The 17,158-nt window shown below is 46.7% G+C and overlaps 1 protein-coding gene across 1 annotated transcript in view; it reads right to left on the reverse strand.

The window, feature by feature from the left end:
* The window catches only part of rgma (repulsive guidance molecule BMP co-receptor a), a 40,886-nt gene extending 24,388 nt beyond the window's left edge, over window positions 1-16,498 (reverse strand). The window contains exon 1 of the mRNA XM_055661485.1: window positions 15,569-16,498. Within this exon, the coding sequence (XP_055517460.1) occupies window positions 15,569-15,582 (14 nt within the window). The 5' untranslated portion in view covers window positions 15,583-16,498. The remainder of the gene's footprint in view (window positions 1-15,568) is intronic.
* Between the last annotated feature and the right edge of the window lie 660 nt (window positions 16,499-17,158).

A 17,158-nucleotide genomic window follows, 5' to 3' on the forward strand; every position in this document is an offset into this window, starting at 1 on the left:
CTCCCTGATTTTGGAAAGAGTACTTGTGTCATGCAATGCTGGTCCTCGTGACTTTAATTGCAATGATTCACCCCCAATTTTAACATAAAATCCTGTTTAAATAATAGTCCACAGTGCTTCTCAGCAAACGGTGTGTGTGAAGAGTTCCAGCCAGGAGTGAATAGGTAATAGTCACCTTGTAACTCCCAAGACTCGATTCCAAAGCGGAACCTCAAGATCTACAGTAGACGCTAAAACAGAGGAAGATAGAGGCACTAAATGCAGGAGAAACTCAGCGGGTCAGGCGGCATTGGTCTGATGGGTGTGAAGGGTCTCGATCAGAAACGCCACCTATTCCTTTCCTCTAGAGATGCTGTCTGACCCGCTGAGTTACTCCTGCATTTTGTGTCTATCTTCGGTGTAACCACAGTTCCTCCTTACACAAATATAGGGACACTGGCTGATTATCCTCGCCTGTTACTGCTGGTTGCTATCACAGCTGCCTGAGCTGCTGAATAGATACAGTGTTTTGGGCTATTAATTCAAATTTCCAGCAATTTTTGATTTAAAATAAAACGGTTCAGCAACTCGAACGCCCAGGAAGGAAGATTACAAAAAATGGTGGACACTTGCTGGTCCATCACAGATACTGACCTCCCCACCATCGAAGGGATCTACAGGAGGCAATGCCACAAAAAGGCAGCCAGCATCATCAAGGACCCACACCACCCTGGTCACACTGTCATTTCAGTCCTGCCATCGGGAAGAAGGTACAGGAGCCTGAAAACCGTGACCTCCAGGTTCAGGAACAGCTTCTTCCTAGCAAACATCAGCCTTTTGAACACTAGAAACACTAACTAACTATGTTATATCAATGGTAGACAAAAATGCTGGAGTAACTCAGCGGGTGAGGCAGCATCTACGGAGCGAAGGAGCAGGTGACGTTTTGGGTCGGGACCCTTCTTCAGTCTGAAGGAAAGATCCTGATCTAAAACGTTACCCATCCCTTTTCTCTCGAATTGCTGCCTGACCCCGCTGAGTTACTCCAGCACTTTGTGTCTATCTTTGGTATAAAGCGGCATCTACAGTTATTGTTTCTCCGTAGCAACCATCGACCACCCCTTGGCCACTTTCTTATCCATCCCCAACACCTGAGGGGACAATTCTCATAAGCCAATTAACTGGCACATCTGTGGGATGTGGGAGGAAACCGGAACACCTGGAGAAAACCACCATGGTCCCAGGGAGAACGTACAAACTCCACACAGACAGCACCTGAGATCAGGATCGAAGCCAGGTTTAGTTTAGTTTACTTAAGAGATATAGCGAGGAAACAAGCCCTTCGGCCCACCGAGTCCATGTTGACCGGTGAGCAACCACACACTCGTTCTATCCTACACACTGGGAACAATTTGCAGATGCCAATTAACCTGCAAACCTGTACGTCTCTGGAATGTGGGAAGAAACCAGAGCACCCGGAGGAAACCCACAGGGAAACGTACAAACTCCGTACAGAATCGAACCCGTGTCTCTGGCGCCGCAAGACTGCAACTCTACCGCTGCGCCATGGTAAGTACAGAACATCATGAATCTGAATCTGAGTCTGCGGAAGCGTCTCGCCCCTGAAATGTCACCCATTCCTTCTCTCCAGAGATGCTGCCTGACTCGCTGAGTTACTCCAGTTTTGTGTCTATCTTCAATGCAAACCAGCATCTGCAGTTCCTTTCTACTCAGTATAAAACATCCCCCTTATTTCACTCCAAAACCTTTTTAGTTAAGGCTATCCCTTAGTTCTAGATTCATTTCAAGGGAAGTAACCTCGAAGCATCTAGAAACATAGAAAATAGGTGCAGGTGTAGGCCATTCGGCCCTTCGAGCCTGCACCTTCATTCAATATGATCACAGGATACCGAGTTGGATGATCAGCCATGATCATATTGAATGGCGGTGCAGGCTCGAAGGGCCGAATGGCCTACTTCTGCACCTATTTTCTATGTTTCTATGGCTGATCATCCAACTCAGTATCCTGTACCTGCCTTCTCTCCATACCCCCTGATCCCTTTAGCCACAAGGGCCACATCTAACTCCCTCTTAAATATAGCCAATGAACTGTCCTCAACTACCTTCTGTGGCAGAGAATTCCACAGATTCACCACTCTCTGTGTAAAAATCTAATCTCACAATCCCTTATCTGTTTGAAAACATATAACATCCCAGTATGGTTTATTTTCACACTGCGTTGCAGAAAGCACGAGCATTTCCTCAAGGTTTTTTCCAGTACCCTCGCCTATTGATATGTGCTCTGGATATATTTAATGTGGTTCAAAACCAGATGAAAGAAAATTGGAAATGTGGCCATGAATATTTAAAGAGGACATGACAACTCCCTGAGTCATAAGAGTTGCTCTCCCACAAAATTCTTCGAAGGATTGGTGCGGCATTCCGTCGGGACAGAGCTAAGTTTATTTATTTTTCTGGCAAGCATTTAGCTGCTCAAGTGGAAGATTAAATATGAAAATATATGATTTATAATTTGCAAAGTCCCCAACTCTTTGCTCCTCTCTTTCTGAAGGTTCTCACCCAGTCAAGAATTCTCCAACTTGTCGGCCCAAGGGGCTGGCACAGTGGTGGAGTTGCTGCCTTACAGCGCCAGAGACCCGGGTTCCATCCTGACAACAGGTGCTGTCTGTGTGGAGTTTGCACGTTCTCCCTGTGACCTGCGTGGGTTTTCTCCGGGTGCCCCGGTTTCCTCACGCACTGCGAAGACGTAAGGGTTTGTCTGTTAACTGGCTTTGGTAAGATACATTACTGAAGCCAATTAGCCCATAAACCTGCACGTCTTTGGAATGTGGGAGGGAACTGGAGAAAACCCACGTCACAAGGAGAACGTACAGACGTACATTTAATTGAATGGCTGAAGAAGAGTCTCGGCCCGAAACACCAGAGATGCTGCCTGTCCCTCTGAGTTACTCCAGCATTTTGTGTCTATCTTTGATTTAAACCAGCATCTGCAGTTCCTTCCTACACATTGACTAACTGGCTGTGGTGACAGAATTTACACCAGATTTCAGCATCTGCAGTTCCTTGTGTCTCCACTATCGATACGGTATTGAGCGGCGCAGCGGTAGAGGTGCTGCCTTACAGCGCTGGAAACCCGGGGTTCGATCCTGACCACGGGTGCTGTCTGTACGGAGTTTGCACGTTCTCCCCGTGACCGCGAGGGTTTTCCCCGGGTGTTATGGTTTCCTCTCACACTCCAAAGACGTGCAGGTTTGTAGGCTAGATATAGATATGCCATTTATTGTCACTATACATGTACAGTGAAATTGAAAGCTGCTCGTACTCAGTGCATACATATAATTTAGTACAAAAAAAACAAGAAACAGAAAAACGAAAAAAAACAGAAGGGAGGGGGGGGGAAGGGGGGGGGGGGGGGGGGGGGGGGGATAGGTGCACAATTCTGTGGCGCTATATACATATATACAGATGGAAGTCCGGGTGTTGGGCTGTGAAGTCAGTGCATGTGTGAATTTGAATTAAGAGTAGTTATAATTTTCGGAAAGCAACTATTTCTGAGTCTATTTGTCCCGGATTTGATGCACCTATAGCGCTAACTGGTAGAGTTGTAAATTGCCCCTAGTGTGTGTGTTGGATGGTGCTCGTGTATGGGATGCGGGCTTGGTGGGCCTGCCTCTGCGCTGTATCTCTAAACTAAACTAAACTAGATGAACAAGTCGACTGTGACGCAGGAGTGTGGGTCTTGCAGCGGGGCTTGGGGAAGGAGGGAGAGGTGTTCTGGGGCAGCTTTGCCTGCCTTGCAAGGCTGAGCTGAAGTTACAGTGTTGACACCATTTCAGCCCTGCAATCTGATAATCACACTGGTAAAGGTGTGGAGCACAAATAAAGGTGGCACAAGATCAAGGAGAGATCAAACAGTCGGTGCTGGCACCATGCCAGGCATCCGTTTGCACTGTGCCAATACTGGTGTCAGAGTTCTTCATGCCTCAGCTCTTTGGGAAATGCCAGAACTATTTGTCCCGGTGCATTGGCAACGAGGAGAAGGTGTGGTGATGGGGGGGGGGGGGGGGTTGGAAGAGGAGGAGGGGGGGGGGGGGGTGATTATTTGCAGCCTTAGGGGTTGTATGCATTGCCCCTCCTTAGTATGCATTTAACATTCAGTTTAGTACGGCATTGACACAACAGAGGCGGCACAGTGGCGCAGCGGGTAGAGCTGCTGCCTCACAGTTGGCCCATATCTTCTCAAGAAGGAAACCTGCCTTCCTGATGGACGTGATGGGGCGGCGCAGTTGCTGTCCAACAGTGCCAGACATGCGGGACCGATCCTGACCTCAGACGCTGCCTGTGTGGAGTTTGCACGTTCTCACTAACTCTGCAGACTCTGGGTGCTCCGGTTTCCTCCCACATCTCAAAGATGTGCGGGGTCGTAGGTTAACTGGTCCTCTGTCAATCGCCCCGAATGTGCCGGGAGTGGTTGGAAAAGTGGGATAGCCTGGAACTAGTGTGAATGGGTGATTGATGGTCAACCTGGACTCTGTGGGCCGAAGGGCCTGGTTCCATGCTGTGTCTTGCAATCAATTGTTAGTTGGTGTGAAAATTTTCCATGACAAGTAAACACTCTTGGGTCTTGTCCCAACATCGATTACAACAATTTAATTATCTCTGAAGTGAATACGATTTTATAATGCGAAAAGGGTGGCATACTGGCACAGTGGTAGAGTTACTGCCATACAGTGCCAGAGACCCGAGTTCGATCCTGGCTATGGGTGCTATCTGTACGGAGTGTGTACGTTTGTAAATTGTCCCAGGTTTGTGTAGGATAGTGTTAGTGCGCAGGGATCGCTGGCCGGCACAGACTCGGTGGGCTAAAAGGCTTGTTTTCATGCTGTATCTTTAAACTAAACTAAAGACATTCAGTGCCGTGGTGTTTTATGTTTGCAAGGGGCAAATTCTGCAGTTCGTTGTAACATCACAGCACGTAGCTGGCAGCTCCTTAGACCTCCCAGAATGTCCCACTAAAGGCACTTTACCAATTCCTTCACTTGGAGGAATGAACGGTGGGATTGAACTCTGCAGATGTGAATTATGATCAGCCTGTCATTCTCTGTGTACTTTGGCAATCTGCAAAACTGGGACCTCTGCTTGGCAATGGATCACACTAAATGATGGTTTTTGCCCTAACGTTCGTCAAACTCCAAGTCATTTGCAGTCAACACAACAGCTAAGAAAGTTGATGCAAGATCTTGACTTGCTTAGGCAGGATAGATAGAGGGAAGCTGTTTGCAATGGGGCATCACAGATTTGGACAGATGCACAGCTTCCATCTACTCCCACACTGCAAAGTTGTACAGGTATATAGGCTTGGTAAATGTAAAAATTGTCCCTAGTTGGTACAGGATAGTATTAATGTGCGTGGATCGCTGGTCGACGCTGACCCGGTGGGGCAAAAGTACCTGTATCTCGAAACTAAAAAAAGACACATAAATAGATAATATAGTCGTGGGCTAAATAGATACGGGCCAAATGCAAGCAGGTGGGACCAGCGTAAATGTCGTATGTATCTATAAGTTCAGACGAGGTCGATTTTAAGGAAAGACACAAAAAGAAGGAGATGCAGAGAGATTTAAGGATAGAATTCCGGAGGGGAAGAGTGTTGAATGTTGAGGGTAATGGTGGTGTCGTTGAATCCAGGGATGCTGGAGGGGACAAAGCTGGTGCAGCACAGAGATCTGACGGGGTGGGTGGGACTGGGGAGATCAAAGGAATGGTGGGTTATTCAAACTCAGTGACTCTCTGGAAATATCTGCCAGGATATTGCATATTAAATCGGGCAGTCCACCTGAAGCATCCGAAAGGTTTAGGAAGGAACTGCAGATGTTGATTTAAACCAAGGAGAGTCAGAAAAACTTTTTTTTTTGCATAATTGTTTATCATTGTAACTTTTTTGCATCCATTATCATCATTACTTATTTTTTGCACAACTTTCACTCATTTGTTCTATATCTCTCTCCACATCATCATCTGTATCTCTCGTTTCCCTCTCCTGTGACTTTCTGTCTGAAGAAGGGTCTCGACCCGAAAAGTCACGGGCTCCTTCTCTCCAGAGGTGCTGCCTGACCCCCCTGAGCTACTCCGGCGTTTTGTGTCTATCTTCGCATCCAAAAGGCTCATTTTTTTCAGTTATTTTAGCCTGGGAAGCGAGACAAAGGCAAATAAATGCTTCCTGAATAGGAACAAATTGAAAAGAACTTCTAACATAAACTCTGTGCCGATCACAAAGGCAGAGGGGATGATTGGTGTTGTCAGCAAGTATGCATTATTTTATTGTTTGTTATTATTTTTTCTTTCTCTTTTTGTTAAAGCGTCCATCTATTAACAAGGAAGAATCCAGCAGAACGGGGGGGGGGGGGGGGGGGGGGGGAAGCGGGTGGGATGTATAAGACAAAACGGTACACCATTGTTGGAACTGATGTTCTGTTTTTAAACCTGTTCTCTAACAAAAACTTGCATGAAACACGAACGCTATTGAAGACACTCTCAATGCCAATTGGAGTGACTGAAAATATAAAGACTAAAGAATGTACCGTGGTGAGGAGGAGAGCTCAAGGCAACACAAATAATGCACCGTAAGGTGCTTTCCATGTTCCACATGAGAAGGCAGGGATGGAGGAGGCCTTTCAGCCCCCTGAGTCTGTCCATTGTGGCAGCAGCAGCTGGTAGAGCTGCCATCTCACAGCGCCAGAGACCCGGGTTCGATCCTGACCTCGGGTGCTGCTTGTGTGGAGTTTCATTTTATAGATTTGATAGACAATAGGTGCAGGAGTAGGCCATTCGGCTCGAAGGGCCGAATGGCCTACTCCTGCACCTATTGTCTATTATCTATTGTGGCCCTTCGAGCCAGCACCGCCATTCAATGTGATCATGGCTGATCATCCCCAATCAGTACCCCGTTCCTGCCTTCTCCCCATATCCCCTGATTCCGCTATCTTTAAGAGCCCTATCCAGCTCCCTCTTGAAAGTATCCAGAGAACCTGCCTCCACCACCCTCTGAGGCCCGAGAATTCCACAGACTCACAACTCTCTGTGAGAAAAAGTGTTTCCTCGTCTCCGTTCTAAATGGCTTACTCCTTATTCTTAAACTGTGGCCCCTGGTTCTGGACTCCCCCAACATCGGGAACATGTTTCCTGCCTCTAGCGTGTCCAAGCCCTTAACAATCTTATATGTTTCAATGAGATAACCTCTCATCCTTCTAAACTCCAGAGTGTACAAGCCCAGCTGCTCCATTCTCTCAGCATATGACAGTCCCGCCATCCCGGGAATTAACCTTGTAAACCTACACTGCCCTCCCTCAATAGCAAGAATAGTTTCAACGTTCTTCCTATGACCTCGTGGGTTTCTTGCACGTGGTCTGGTTTCCGACCCACATCCCAAAGGCATGCTGGTTTGTAGTTTAATCGGCCCTCTGTGAAATTGTACTAACATGTAAGAAAGCAGGACAACAAAGAACTAGTGTGAACGGGTGATCAAGGGTTGGCATGGACTCGATGGGCCGAAGGGCCTGCTTCCATGCTGGATCTTTCAATCAATCATTGGCAAAACTGAATCCTAACCACTTAAAGAAAAAGACATAAAGAGCTGGTGTACAAAAAATTGCTGGAGAAACTCAGCGGGTGCAGCAGCATCTATGGAGCGAAGGAAATAGGCGACGTTTCGGGCCGAAACCCTTCTTTAGACTCGGTCTTCCAGCATCTGCAGTTCCTTCTTGAACACAAGAGCTGGTGTAACTCTGCGGGTCAGACAGCATCTCTGGAGAACAAGGACAAGTGTCGGGTCGGGTCGGGGACGCTTCGCGATTATAATGCTGGGAAAGTAACAGTGGAATGGACGTTGAATTGGGTCGACTGGGTCAGTTCATAGATCTCAGGACCAGAACAGTCAGGGGAGAGGGAAACTGGAGGTATCAACCAACAGCGACTGTTATTCTTTAAATTAAATGCTGATCAGATGTTACCTGCTTAAATTACCCACTTTATTCTTTGTCCATGGTCACTTCATAATTTAAATCCAGTTATTGTGCCTGTTATCATTGAACCACAGAACAGCTACATTTGTTTTCTGATGTGACAAAGATGGAGGCATCAAATCATGTATATGTTGCACATTTCCATGCATTTTGCTTGGAAACATATATTTTTATATTAGATCAAAGAAAAACAACTGTTGGAGGAACTCAATAGTTTTAGTTTAGTTTACAGATACAGAGCGGAAACAGGCCCTTTGGCCCATCGAGACCACACCGACTAGTAATCCCCGCACATTAACACAATCCTACACAAACTAGGGGATATTTTACAGTTATACCAAGCCAATCAACATACAAACAGCACCCAGAGAAAACCCACACGGTCACAGGGAAAACATGCAAACTCCACACCGACAGCACCCGTGGTTAGGATCGAACTCGGGTCTCTGGCGCTGTAAGGCAGCAACTCTACCGCTGCGCCACCGTGCCACCCAGGTCAGGTGAGAGTTTCTTCAACAGCATTAATATTTAAGGAGCGTTTTTGCTAGGGAACAAGTTAACAAATAGAACGTCATTCTCTACCCTGGTAGTAATCCCGCGCCTTTCTCCCTCACCTCTCCCCTACATCCCTCCTTGATACCAAGTGGACACTTTATAAAAAGAGGAACAAAACAAAACCGTAATGCACGGCAGATGCAGGAATTGCAGATGCTGGTTTACAAAAAAAAAAGTTTCAAAGTGCTGGAGTAACGATTGGACAGCATAGTGGTGCAGCGGTAGAGTTACTGCTTTACAGCGCCAGATACCCGGGTTCGATCCTGACTATGGGTGCTGTCTGTACGGAATTAGTACGTTCTCGCTGTGACCAAGTGGGTTTGCTCCAGGTGCTCTGGTTTCCTCCCACATACATCTTTGTAGGTTAATTGGCTTTGGTAAAAAATTGTAAGTTATCCCTAGTGTGTAGGACTGTGCTGGTGTATTGCTGGCCGGTGTGGACTTGGTCAGCCAAAGGGCCTCTTTCTGTGCTGAACCTCTAAGGTCTAAAAATTAAAGACCAAACTCAAGCACATCAGGCAGCATCTCTGGAGAATATGGGTAGGTGACGTTTTGGATCAATAGACAATAGTTGCAGAAGTAGGCCATTCGGCCCTTCGAGCCAGCACTGCCATTCAATGTGATCATGGTTGGTCATCCCCTACCATTCCTGCCCTCTCCCCATATCCCCTGACTCCGCTATTTTTAAGAGCTCTATCTAGCTCTCCCTTGAAAGCATCCAGAGAACCTGCCTCTACCGCCCCCTGAGGCAGAGAATTATCTGCCACAGTCGGGACCCTTCTTCAGACTCGAGAATAAAATTTCAGTCTGTAGAAGGGTCTCTCGTCATATAATGCATACTAGATAGACACAAAATGCTGGAGTAACTCAGCGGGACAGGCAGCATCTCTGGATGGAAGGAATGAGTTTAGACCCTTCTTCTTTCCAGAGATGCTGCACGTCCCGCTGAGTTACTCCAGCATTTTGTGTCTATCTTCAGTGCAAACCAGCATCTGCAGTTCCTTCCTACACATATAATGTGTTTACTCTCACAACACCAATCATTCTTTTTTACCTTTGTGAAAGGCATGGAGTTTATCACAGTCATTCTTCTTATTTTATTTTGTTTGCCCCGACTGAGTTCCTCCAGCAGTTTGTTTCTTGCTCAAGACTCCAGCATCTGCGGTCTCTTGTGCAGCCATCTGTGTTACTTTTGCCAGCTCTTCACAGTCACGGATTCAATACCCCACCAGCCCCTCTCAATGTTCATACAATCGAAGCGAAAAGATAGGAAGTAGCCATTCATCTCATTGTACCCTGTGCCAGCTCCATGAAAGAGTTCAATTAGCCCCTCTACTCTGCTCTTTTGCTATAACTCTGTAGATCTTTCCTTTCATTTACATTTCCCACTCCTTTCTGAAAGTCCCTATTCAATCTTTTTCCGCCACCACCCTTTCAGCAGCTACAATTCTAGTCAAAGAAGCGCTGTATGAAAAATCCTCGCCTTTCCCAATTATCTTCAGTTTAGTATGAGAGCAAAAACTGGAGAAAATGAAAGACAAGTCCAAAGTAAATCCTATCGCCTTGACAACACTTCAACAATAATTATAATGCGAAGAGCGGAGATGTTCGTCCCAAGCGCGTATTCTCATCAGGACTTCATGCTGGTGACAAAGTGACAAAAGTTGGGGTGTGGGGTGGGGGGGGAGGGGAGAGCGTGGGAGAGGAGAGGAGGGGAGAGGGGGGTTTTAGAGAATGGTCAACTAACCTACAAACATGCGTGACATTGGCATGTGGGAGAAAACCGGAGCACCCGGATAAGACCCACGTGATCACGGGGAGAACGTACAAACTCCATACAGACAGCACCCGTATTCTGGATTGAACTGGCATTATAAGGCAGCAACTCTACCACTGTGCCACTGTGCACTGTTCTGTTACTACATCCATGCAATGGGGTGGGAGATTGCAACCTTAATCTCACTGCAGGAGTAGCAAATTCCACATTACAACCGTTCTTGGGCTAAAGCTGCTGCCTATGTACTCCATACTGGGTTTAATGGTGATCATCTTAAATCCACGACAACTGTTTGAAAAAAGCTTTGAACAATATAAAGACTGTTTTCTCAATAAATCCAGGTATCCATTACATCCACTTCAACCTCCTCAATAAGATAATTGGAAAACATAAAAAATAAATACAATGTCAATACTAGTTCGACACTAAGGGAATGCAGTGCTATCCCCGGGGAACTTTACCTGGAGGTCTCTACTCTTCACTTCAAAATTACACCCGATGCAGCATATATTCTCCATGTGTATGTACTTGCTGTGTGACTGTGTGTGTGTGGGGAAGCATATCGGTGCAATCATGAAATAATAAGCAATTATGATTCATATAATTTTCAGATTACATTTTAATGATCCAATTTCTCTCTTGCTTTACATCCCATTCAGAAAACCTGTTTAACAATGTCAAGCATGGAATGGCAAATGGAATGTAACTCTGACAAGGGAAGAAGGGTCCCCACACGAAACGTCACCCATCCTTTTTCTCCAGAGCTGCTGCCTGACTCGCTGAGTATACTCCAGTACTTTGTGTCTATCTCTGACTAATGTGAGGTGTTGCACTTTCGGTTATGTCAAACCATGGCAGGACATACACAGTAAATGGTAGAGTCCTGGAGAGTGTTACAGAACAGGTGTGTTCAAGAAGGAACTGCGGATGCTGGGGAATCGAAGGTAGACAAAATTGCTGGAGAAACTCAGCGGGTGCAGCAGCATCTATGGAGTGAAGGAAAGAGGCAATGTTTCGGGCTGAAACCCAAGGGTTTCTCCAGAAATTTTGTCTACCTAGGGAGAACAGGTGCATGGTTTCCATGAAAAGGGGCGAGGCAGGTGGACTATGTGGTAATGAGGCATTTGGCACGCTTGCCTCCGTAGGAAAGAGTACCGAGTATGACAGTTGTCACATTACGATGCAGCTGTACAAGTCACCGTGTGGGACTTGATAGTTATATGGATGGGAAGGGAATGGAGGGTTATGGTCTGAGCGCAGGTATATGGGACTGGGGAGATTATGTGTTCGGCACGGACTAGAAGGGTCGAGATGGCCTGTTTCCGTGCTGTAATTGTTATATGGTTATATGGTTATATGGGAAGGAACCGCAGGTGCAGGTTTAAACCAAAGATAGACAACAAAAAAAAAGCTGGAGGAACTCAGCGAGTCAAGCAGCATCTCTGGAAGAAAGGAATAGCTGACAATACATAGCTGACCCTTCTTCGGACTGAGAGCCGGGGGGAAAGGGAAACGAGAGATATAGACGGTGATTATAGAATAAATGCATGAAAGATATGCAGAAAGCAATGATGATTAAGGTGGAGCCCACAATGGTCCATTGTTGGCTGAGGCATGGGTGACAAGTCATTGATGAGCCTTGTATATAATCCCGTTCACCCAGCTATATGAAGGATGCTGTTAAATTGGTAAGTGTGCAGCAGAGATTGACAGGGTGATACCTGGCCTTGTGTGTTGAGCTAGAGAGAGGGTTTAGATAGGCTGGGCCTACTTTCTTTGGAGCATCAGAGACTGAGGGGTGACCTTATTGATGTCTATACGATCACAAGGTAAAGCTCACAGTTTTCATCGTAGGATAGAGGCTTCTAAGAATAAAGGGCAAAGGCTGTGTTTGAGAGGGAAGATATTTAATAGGGATCACAAGGGTAACTGTTTCACTCACAGGCTATTCTGTATCTGGAATGAGCTGCCAGAGGAAGCGGATGCTATTAGGACTTTTAAAAGAGATTTGGATATATATATATATATCTATATATATATATAGGGTTGGAAGGGTTTATGCACCAAACACAGGCAAATGGTGCTAACCCAGTATGGCAACTTGACCAACATGGACAGGGTGGGCTGAAGGGCCTGTTTCCGTGCTGTATAGTAAGGCTCCATACCAGCAGTTTAACTTTATACATTTACCTAAAAGCAGGCAAGAACGCAATATCACAAGGTCTCAAGTTTGTCCCTGAATGTTCTAGACTGTTCAATTGCCTCAAGTCCACCGTTTAAATATTGCTGCTTCTGTTCATTCACAATGCATTTGGTTAATGGGTGAATATTTGATTAAACGGTCTGCAGCAATGGTAACAAGGTGACACATATATTTCCCTAATTATGCCTCAGTCACCCAGAGGGAGAATACCAGGCACATATGCAAAACTTGAAATGATCTTTTGGATTTAGATCGAGTTTTTTATCACGTGTCAGAAAACGGCACAGAATTCATCCTCAGCTGTTGCCTAGGCAAAGCGAAGCGTGGTTAGACTGACAAGAATAAACCTCATGGAACATCGAGGGGGGGGGGGGGGGGTACAGTGGCACAGCTGGTAGAGCCACAGTCTCACTGCACTAGAGACCAGGGTTCGATCCTAGCCCCGGGCGCTGTCCATGTGGAGTTTGCACATTTATCCCAGTGACCCTGTGGGTTTACACCCACGTCCCGGAAATGCACGTGTTTGTGGGCTAATTGGGCCATTGCAAATTGCCCCTAGTGTGCCGGCAGCAAATGTGAACCTGGTATGGCAGAACTAGTGTGAACATATGGTTGGCATTGACTCGGTGGGCCGAAGGGCCTGTTTCTTGGCCAGAGAGAGTGAGGATACTTCCCATGACCAATAATCTCAAACCAGAGGTCATAAGAGAGCTCTAGATAGGGCTCTTAAAGATAGCGGAGTCAGGGGATATGGGGAGAAGGCAGGAACGGGGTACTGATTGGGGATGATCAGCCATGATCACATTGAATGGCGGTGCTGGCTCGAAGGGCCGAATGGCCTACTCCTGCACCTATTGTCTATAATCTCGGAATAAGAAGAGGACAATTGGAATGGCAATGGAAAGAGGTTCTGGGAGAGGTTCTAACACTCAAAAGAAAGTAGCAACAGAGTATACAGTATATTGTATAATAGGTATCTGCATATGAAGGGAATGTAGTGATTGTGGGGAGGGATAGAGCTGGTAAATGGTGCTGAGGTAGAAGATCAGCTGTGATGAATGGGAATCAAGAACCAGAGGAGATAGGTGAGAGGGGAAAATGGAATAGGAACCTGCTTCACACAGAGGGTGGTGGGTATATGGAACCTGCTGCCAGAGGGGGCATTTAAGGCCAGCACTATAACAACAATTAAAAGAAGATAGACACAAAGCGCTGGAGTAACTCCAATTCAGAAAAGGATGGGTGATGTTTCGGATCAGGTCCTGAATCAGGACCCATCCTTTTTCTCCAGAGATGCTGCCTGGCCCGCTGAGTTACTCCAGCACTTTCTGTATCTATCTTCAGTATATATCGGCATCTGCAGTTCCTATCTAAACAAATGAAAGACATATCGTCTGACACATGGATAGAAGCAATTTAGAGGGGTATGGGTCAAACGTGGGCATGTGGAACTAGCATAGAAGGGGCAGTTTGGTTGGCATGGGCAAGTTGGGCCGAGCGGCCTCTTTCCATGCTGTATGACTAGGTCTCAATGGCTGGAGGGATCAAGTGGTTCACTCACTAAACTGAGCCTGAAGAAGGGTCCAGACCCAAAACATCATCTGCCCATTCCCTACTCAGATGCTGTGTGCAGGAAGGAACTGCAGATGCTGGTTTAAACCGAAGATGGACACAAAATGCTGGAGTCACTCAGCGGGACAGGCAGCATCTCAGAAGAAGGGCCTCGACCTGAAACCTCACCCATGGTCGTGAGAGGTCACCTGCAAAAGGTCCCCAGGAGTCGCCTATACGGTCGTGAGAGGTCCCCTATGGTCGTGAGAGGTCTCCAAAAAGGCCGTAGCGTCTTTCTGGTCGCCGCTGAATTGTCAACACGTCGACCTATCACGGGTGCCGGCAGTCGCCTGTAAAGGTCGCGAAAGTGGGACAGGCCCTTTACTCCAGCTACTCCGTGTCCATCTCCCCTCGTTCTGTCCCGTCTCCCGTAAGGTGTCGCTGTTAGTCTCCGAGAGCGGCGTAAATCACTGCCTGATTCGACCACACTCTCCCTCCCCACTCGATATGTCAATCTATCCTGGTTACATTGCTACAAGGAATGGTGGGTGGGGGGGAGAGAGAGGGGGGGTGAGAGTCTATCCGGAGAGCCAGCCTAATATGATCACTGCAGCAATTATAAGATTCAGGCAGTAATCAAAACATCGCCACCCCCTTAATATGCAGCCTGCAAACCACAAAAAATGCATTCTACTACCATACACTAAATAGCCTGATTATCCTATTCTGGAGATAATAATCGCAGGCAGAGCCTTCGGGCGATTTACAAATATCATCTGCGCCAATTTACATTGAGATCAAAGTTTCGTACGTGTGATGTTTTCAAAAGTCTCGCTGCAGCTTGTAATTGTATTAATAGATTGAAATCCAATGAGGATTTAACCAAGTCGGCGAAATTATGCAACGATATTTTTTTTCTCTAATTGCAGTTTTTGCATCTATAACCGCCGGGTTTACTTATTTGTTAAACCATTAAAAACAAAACCAAGTTGCATCTTCCCGTGACTGTAACTAAAGGTATTAAGGGTGCAATCGTTTTCTTGCACCGACTCGAGGAGTTTCACTGCCAAGATGCAACTTCACCGCGGGAGGGGAGAGAATGCAAACAAATAAAAATAAGGAGGGGGGAAAAAAAAAACTTAATGCCACACACACACACAAGAAAAAAAACCCCACTAACGCACGCGAAAAAGATTAAACTAGAAATCACGACTGAAAAGTCTGGACCTAATTATATACACACACACACACACACACTGAAAGTGATTGGCAGTTCCAGCGAAATTCACGCAAAGATATCGAAATCTATCTTGTCTGCGAGCGATTAGAAACGCTTCGGTTTTTACCATTGCAATTGCAAAATACAGTTGCAATCACTCGACTGCAATTGCTTGTAGACATTAATTCTGCCGCGTTTGGCTTCAGGTGGCAGTGAACATGCGGCGCTTCTCTCTTGCTTACCTTGGCTGCGGCATGTAAATCTGTAGCCCGGGTAGGATATTGACAGGATCTGGACGGTAATGTATGGCCCAGACCCTTGGGTTGAGAAAAAAAAGAAGCTTGTCTTAATGAGATTATCTCTTCTTGTGGTCCCCCCGCTCTTTTTCCTCGCCTCTTCCTGGCTGTGTATCTATCAGAAGGCTTCTACACACAAGTGCGTCCCTTAGCTGGCCAATATAGGGTCCATCAGGGTCCCGGTATTAGATGCTTTTGGGAGGGGGTTGTTTTTAGACACTGCCTGTGACATGGAAACGGCAGTGAAATGGAGAGAGAGGGAGCGAGCGAGTGAGAGCGAGAGTTTCAACAATATCCACGTGTTAAGAGGTTCGTTAAAATGCAGAGAGCGGGGGGTGGGTGTAATAGAGAGAGAGAGAACGGCTCTCTCTCTCGCTCTCACACACACACATACACACACACACTGGGAATGCGATCTAACACCACGGAATGTCTCATCAACTGAGAAGGATGGGACGTGGGAAATCGTAGCCCTAGTAACGCACTGGACAAGAGAACCATTGCATTGCAACTTGCTGCTGCTGCTGCTGCTGCTGCTGTCAAAGGCGCTGTAGGATCTTTGGTCAAAGGGGCAATGTGGACCAAACGATGCATTCTCAGCTCTGCATAGTTGGGAGAGAGAGTGGAGGGGAGATTGGGGAGGATTTGTGGACAGTGTTGTGTGTGAGGGAGGTGGGAAACTGAACCACTGGAGTGAACCCGGGGGCAGAATGATCATCATAAAACGCTGGCACCGGCACCAGCTTCTGTGAGCGAAGAAGGTTCGCGCCGGATAATTCATTCTCCCAATGCAATCAGCACCGATTGTCACTGGGGGTGGCCGTTTTTGAGCTCATCCGCTCGGCAGAAGGTGGTGACTTGTGGAGGGTCAGTGGTCGGGGGAGGTGGGTGCTGGCGAGAGGCGGCAGAGAGAGACAGAAGCTAGCAGCGTTTCCCACCCAGTGCCGCTGCCTGGAGACACTTCATGACATTTGTGTCATGCCCACAATCACCCTGAAGAAGGGCTCCGACCCCAAACATCACCTGTCCATGTTCTCCACAAAAGCTGCCTGTGTGTCACCTATTCCTTCTCTCCAGACCCGTTGAGTCACTCCAGTATTTTGTGTTTAGCTTCAGTGTAAACCAGCGTCTGATGTTCCTGCCTCCACATTTTATCTGCAATCCCTTGTGTCTACAACCTTTATTAAGCAGCAGCCAGTACTAGAAGGGACCTTACACTGGATGGACTGTGTCGAATCAAAGATCTGCAGATGCTAGCTTACGAAAAAACCCCACAGAGTGCAGGAACATCTGAGGTTTGGGATGGGGAGAAAGGTCCTAACCCAAAACATCCTCTGTTCATGTTCTCTAGAGATGCTGCCTCACCCGCTGAGTTACTCCAGCATTTTGTGTCCAGCTAGTGACTGCGAGAGGCTGATTTCTGGCATTTCTGCAGCATAGTGTTGTCATTGTCTTTCTGATGTTAGTGTCCACTAGTGTTACTTTTATTAAGGGTTGGAGCTAACTGTGTAGAAACTATCTAACGTTAATTACTGA

The sequence above is a fragment of the Leucoraja erinacea genome, chromosome 33, assembly GCF_028641065.1.
Source record: "Leucoraja erinacea ecotype New England chromosome 33, Leri_hhj_1, whole genome shotgun sequence".
In the NCBI taxonomy this organism is placed as follows: domain Eukaryota; kingdom Metazoa; phylum Chordata; class Chondrichthyes; order Rajiformes; family Rajidae; genus Leucoraja; species Leucoraja erinaceus.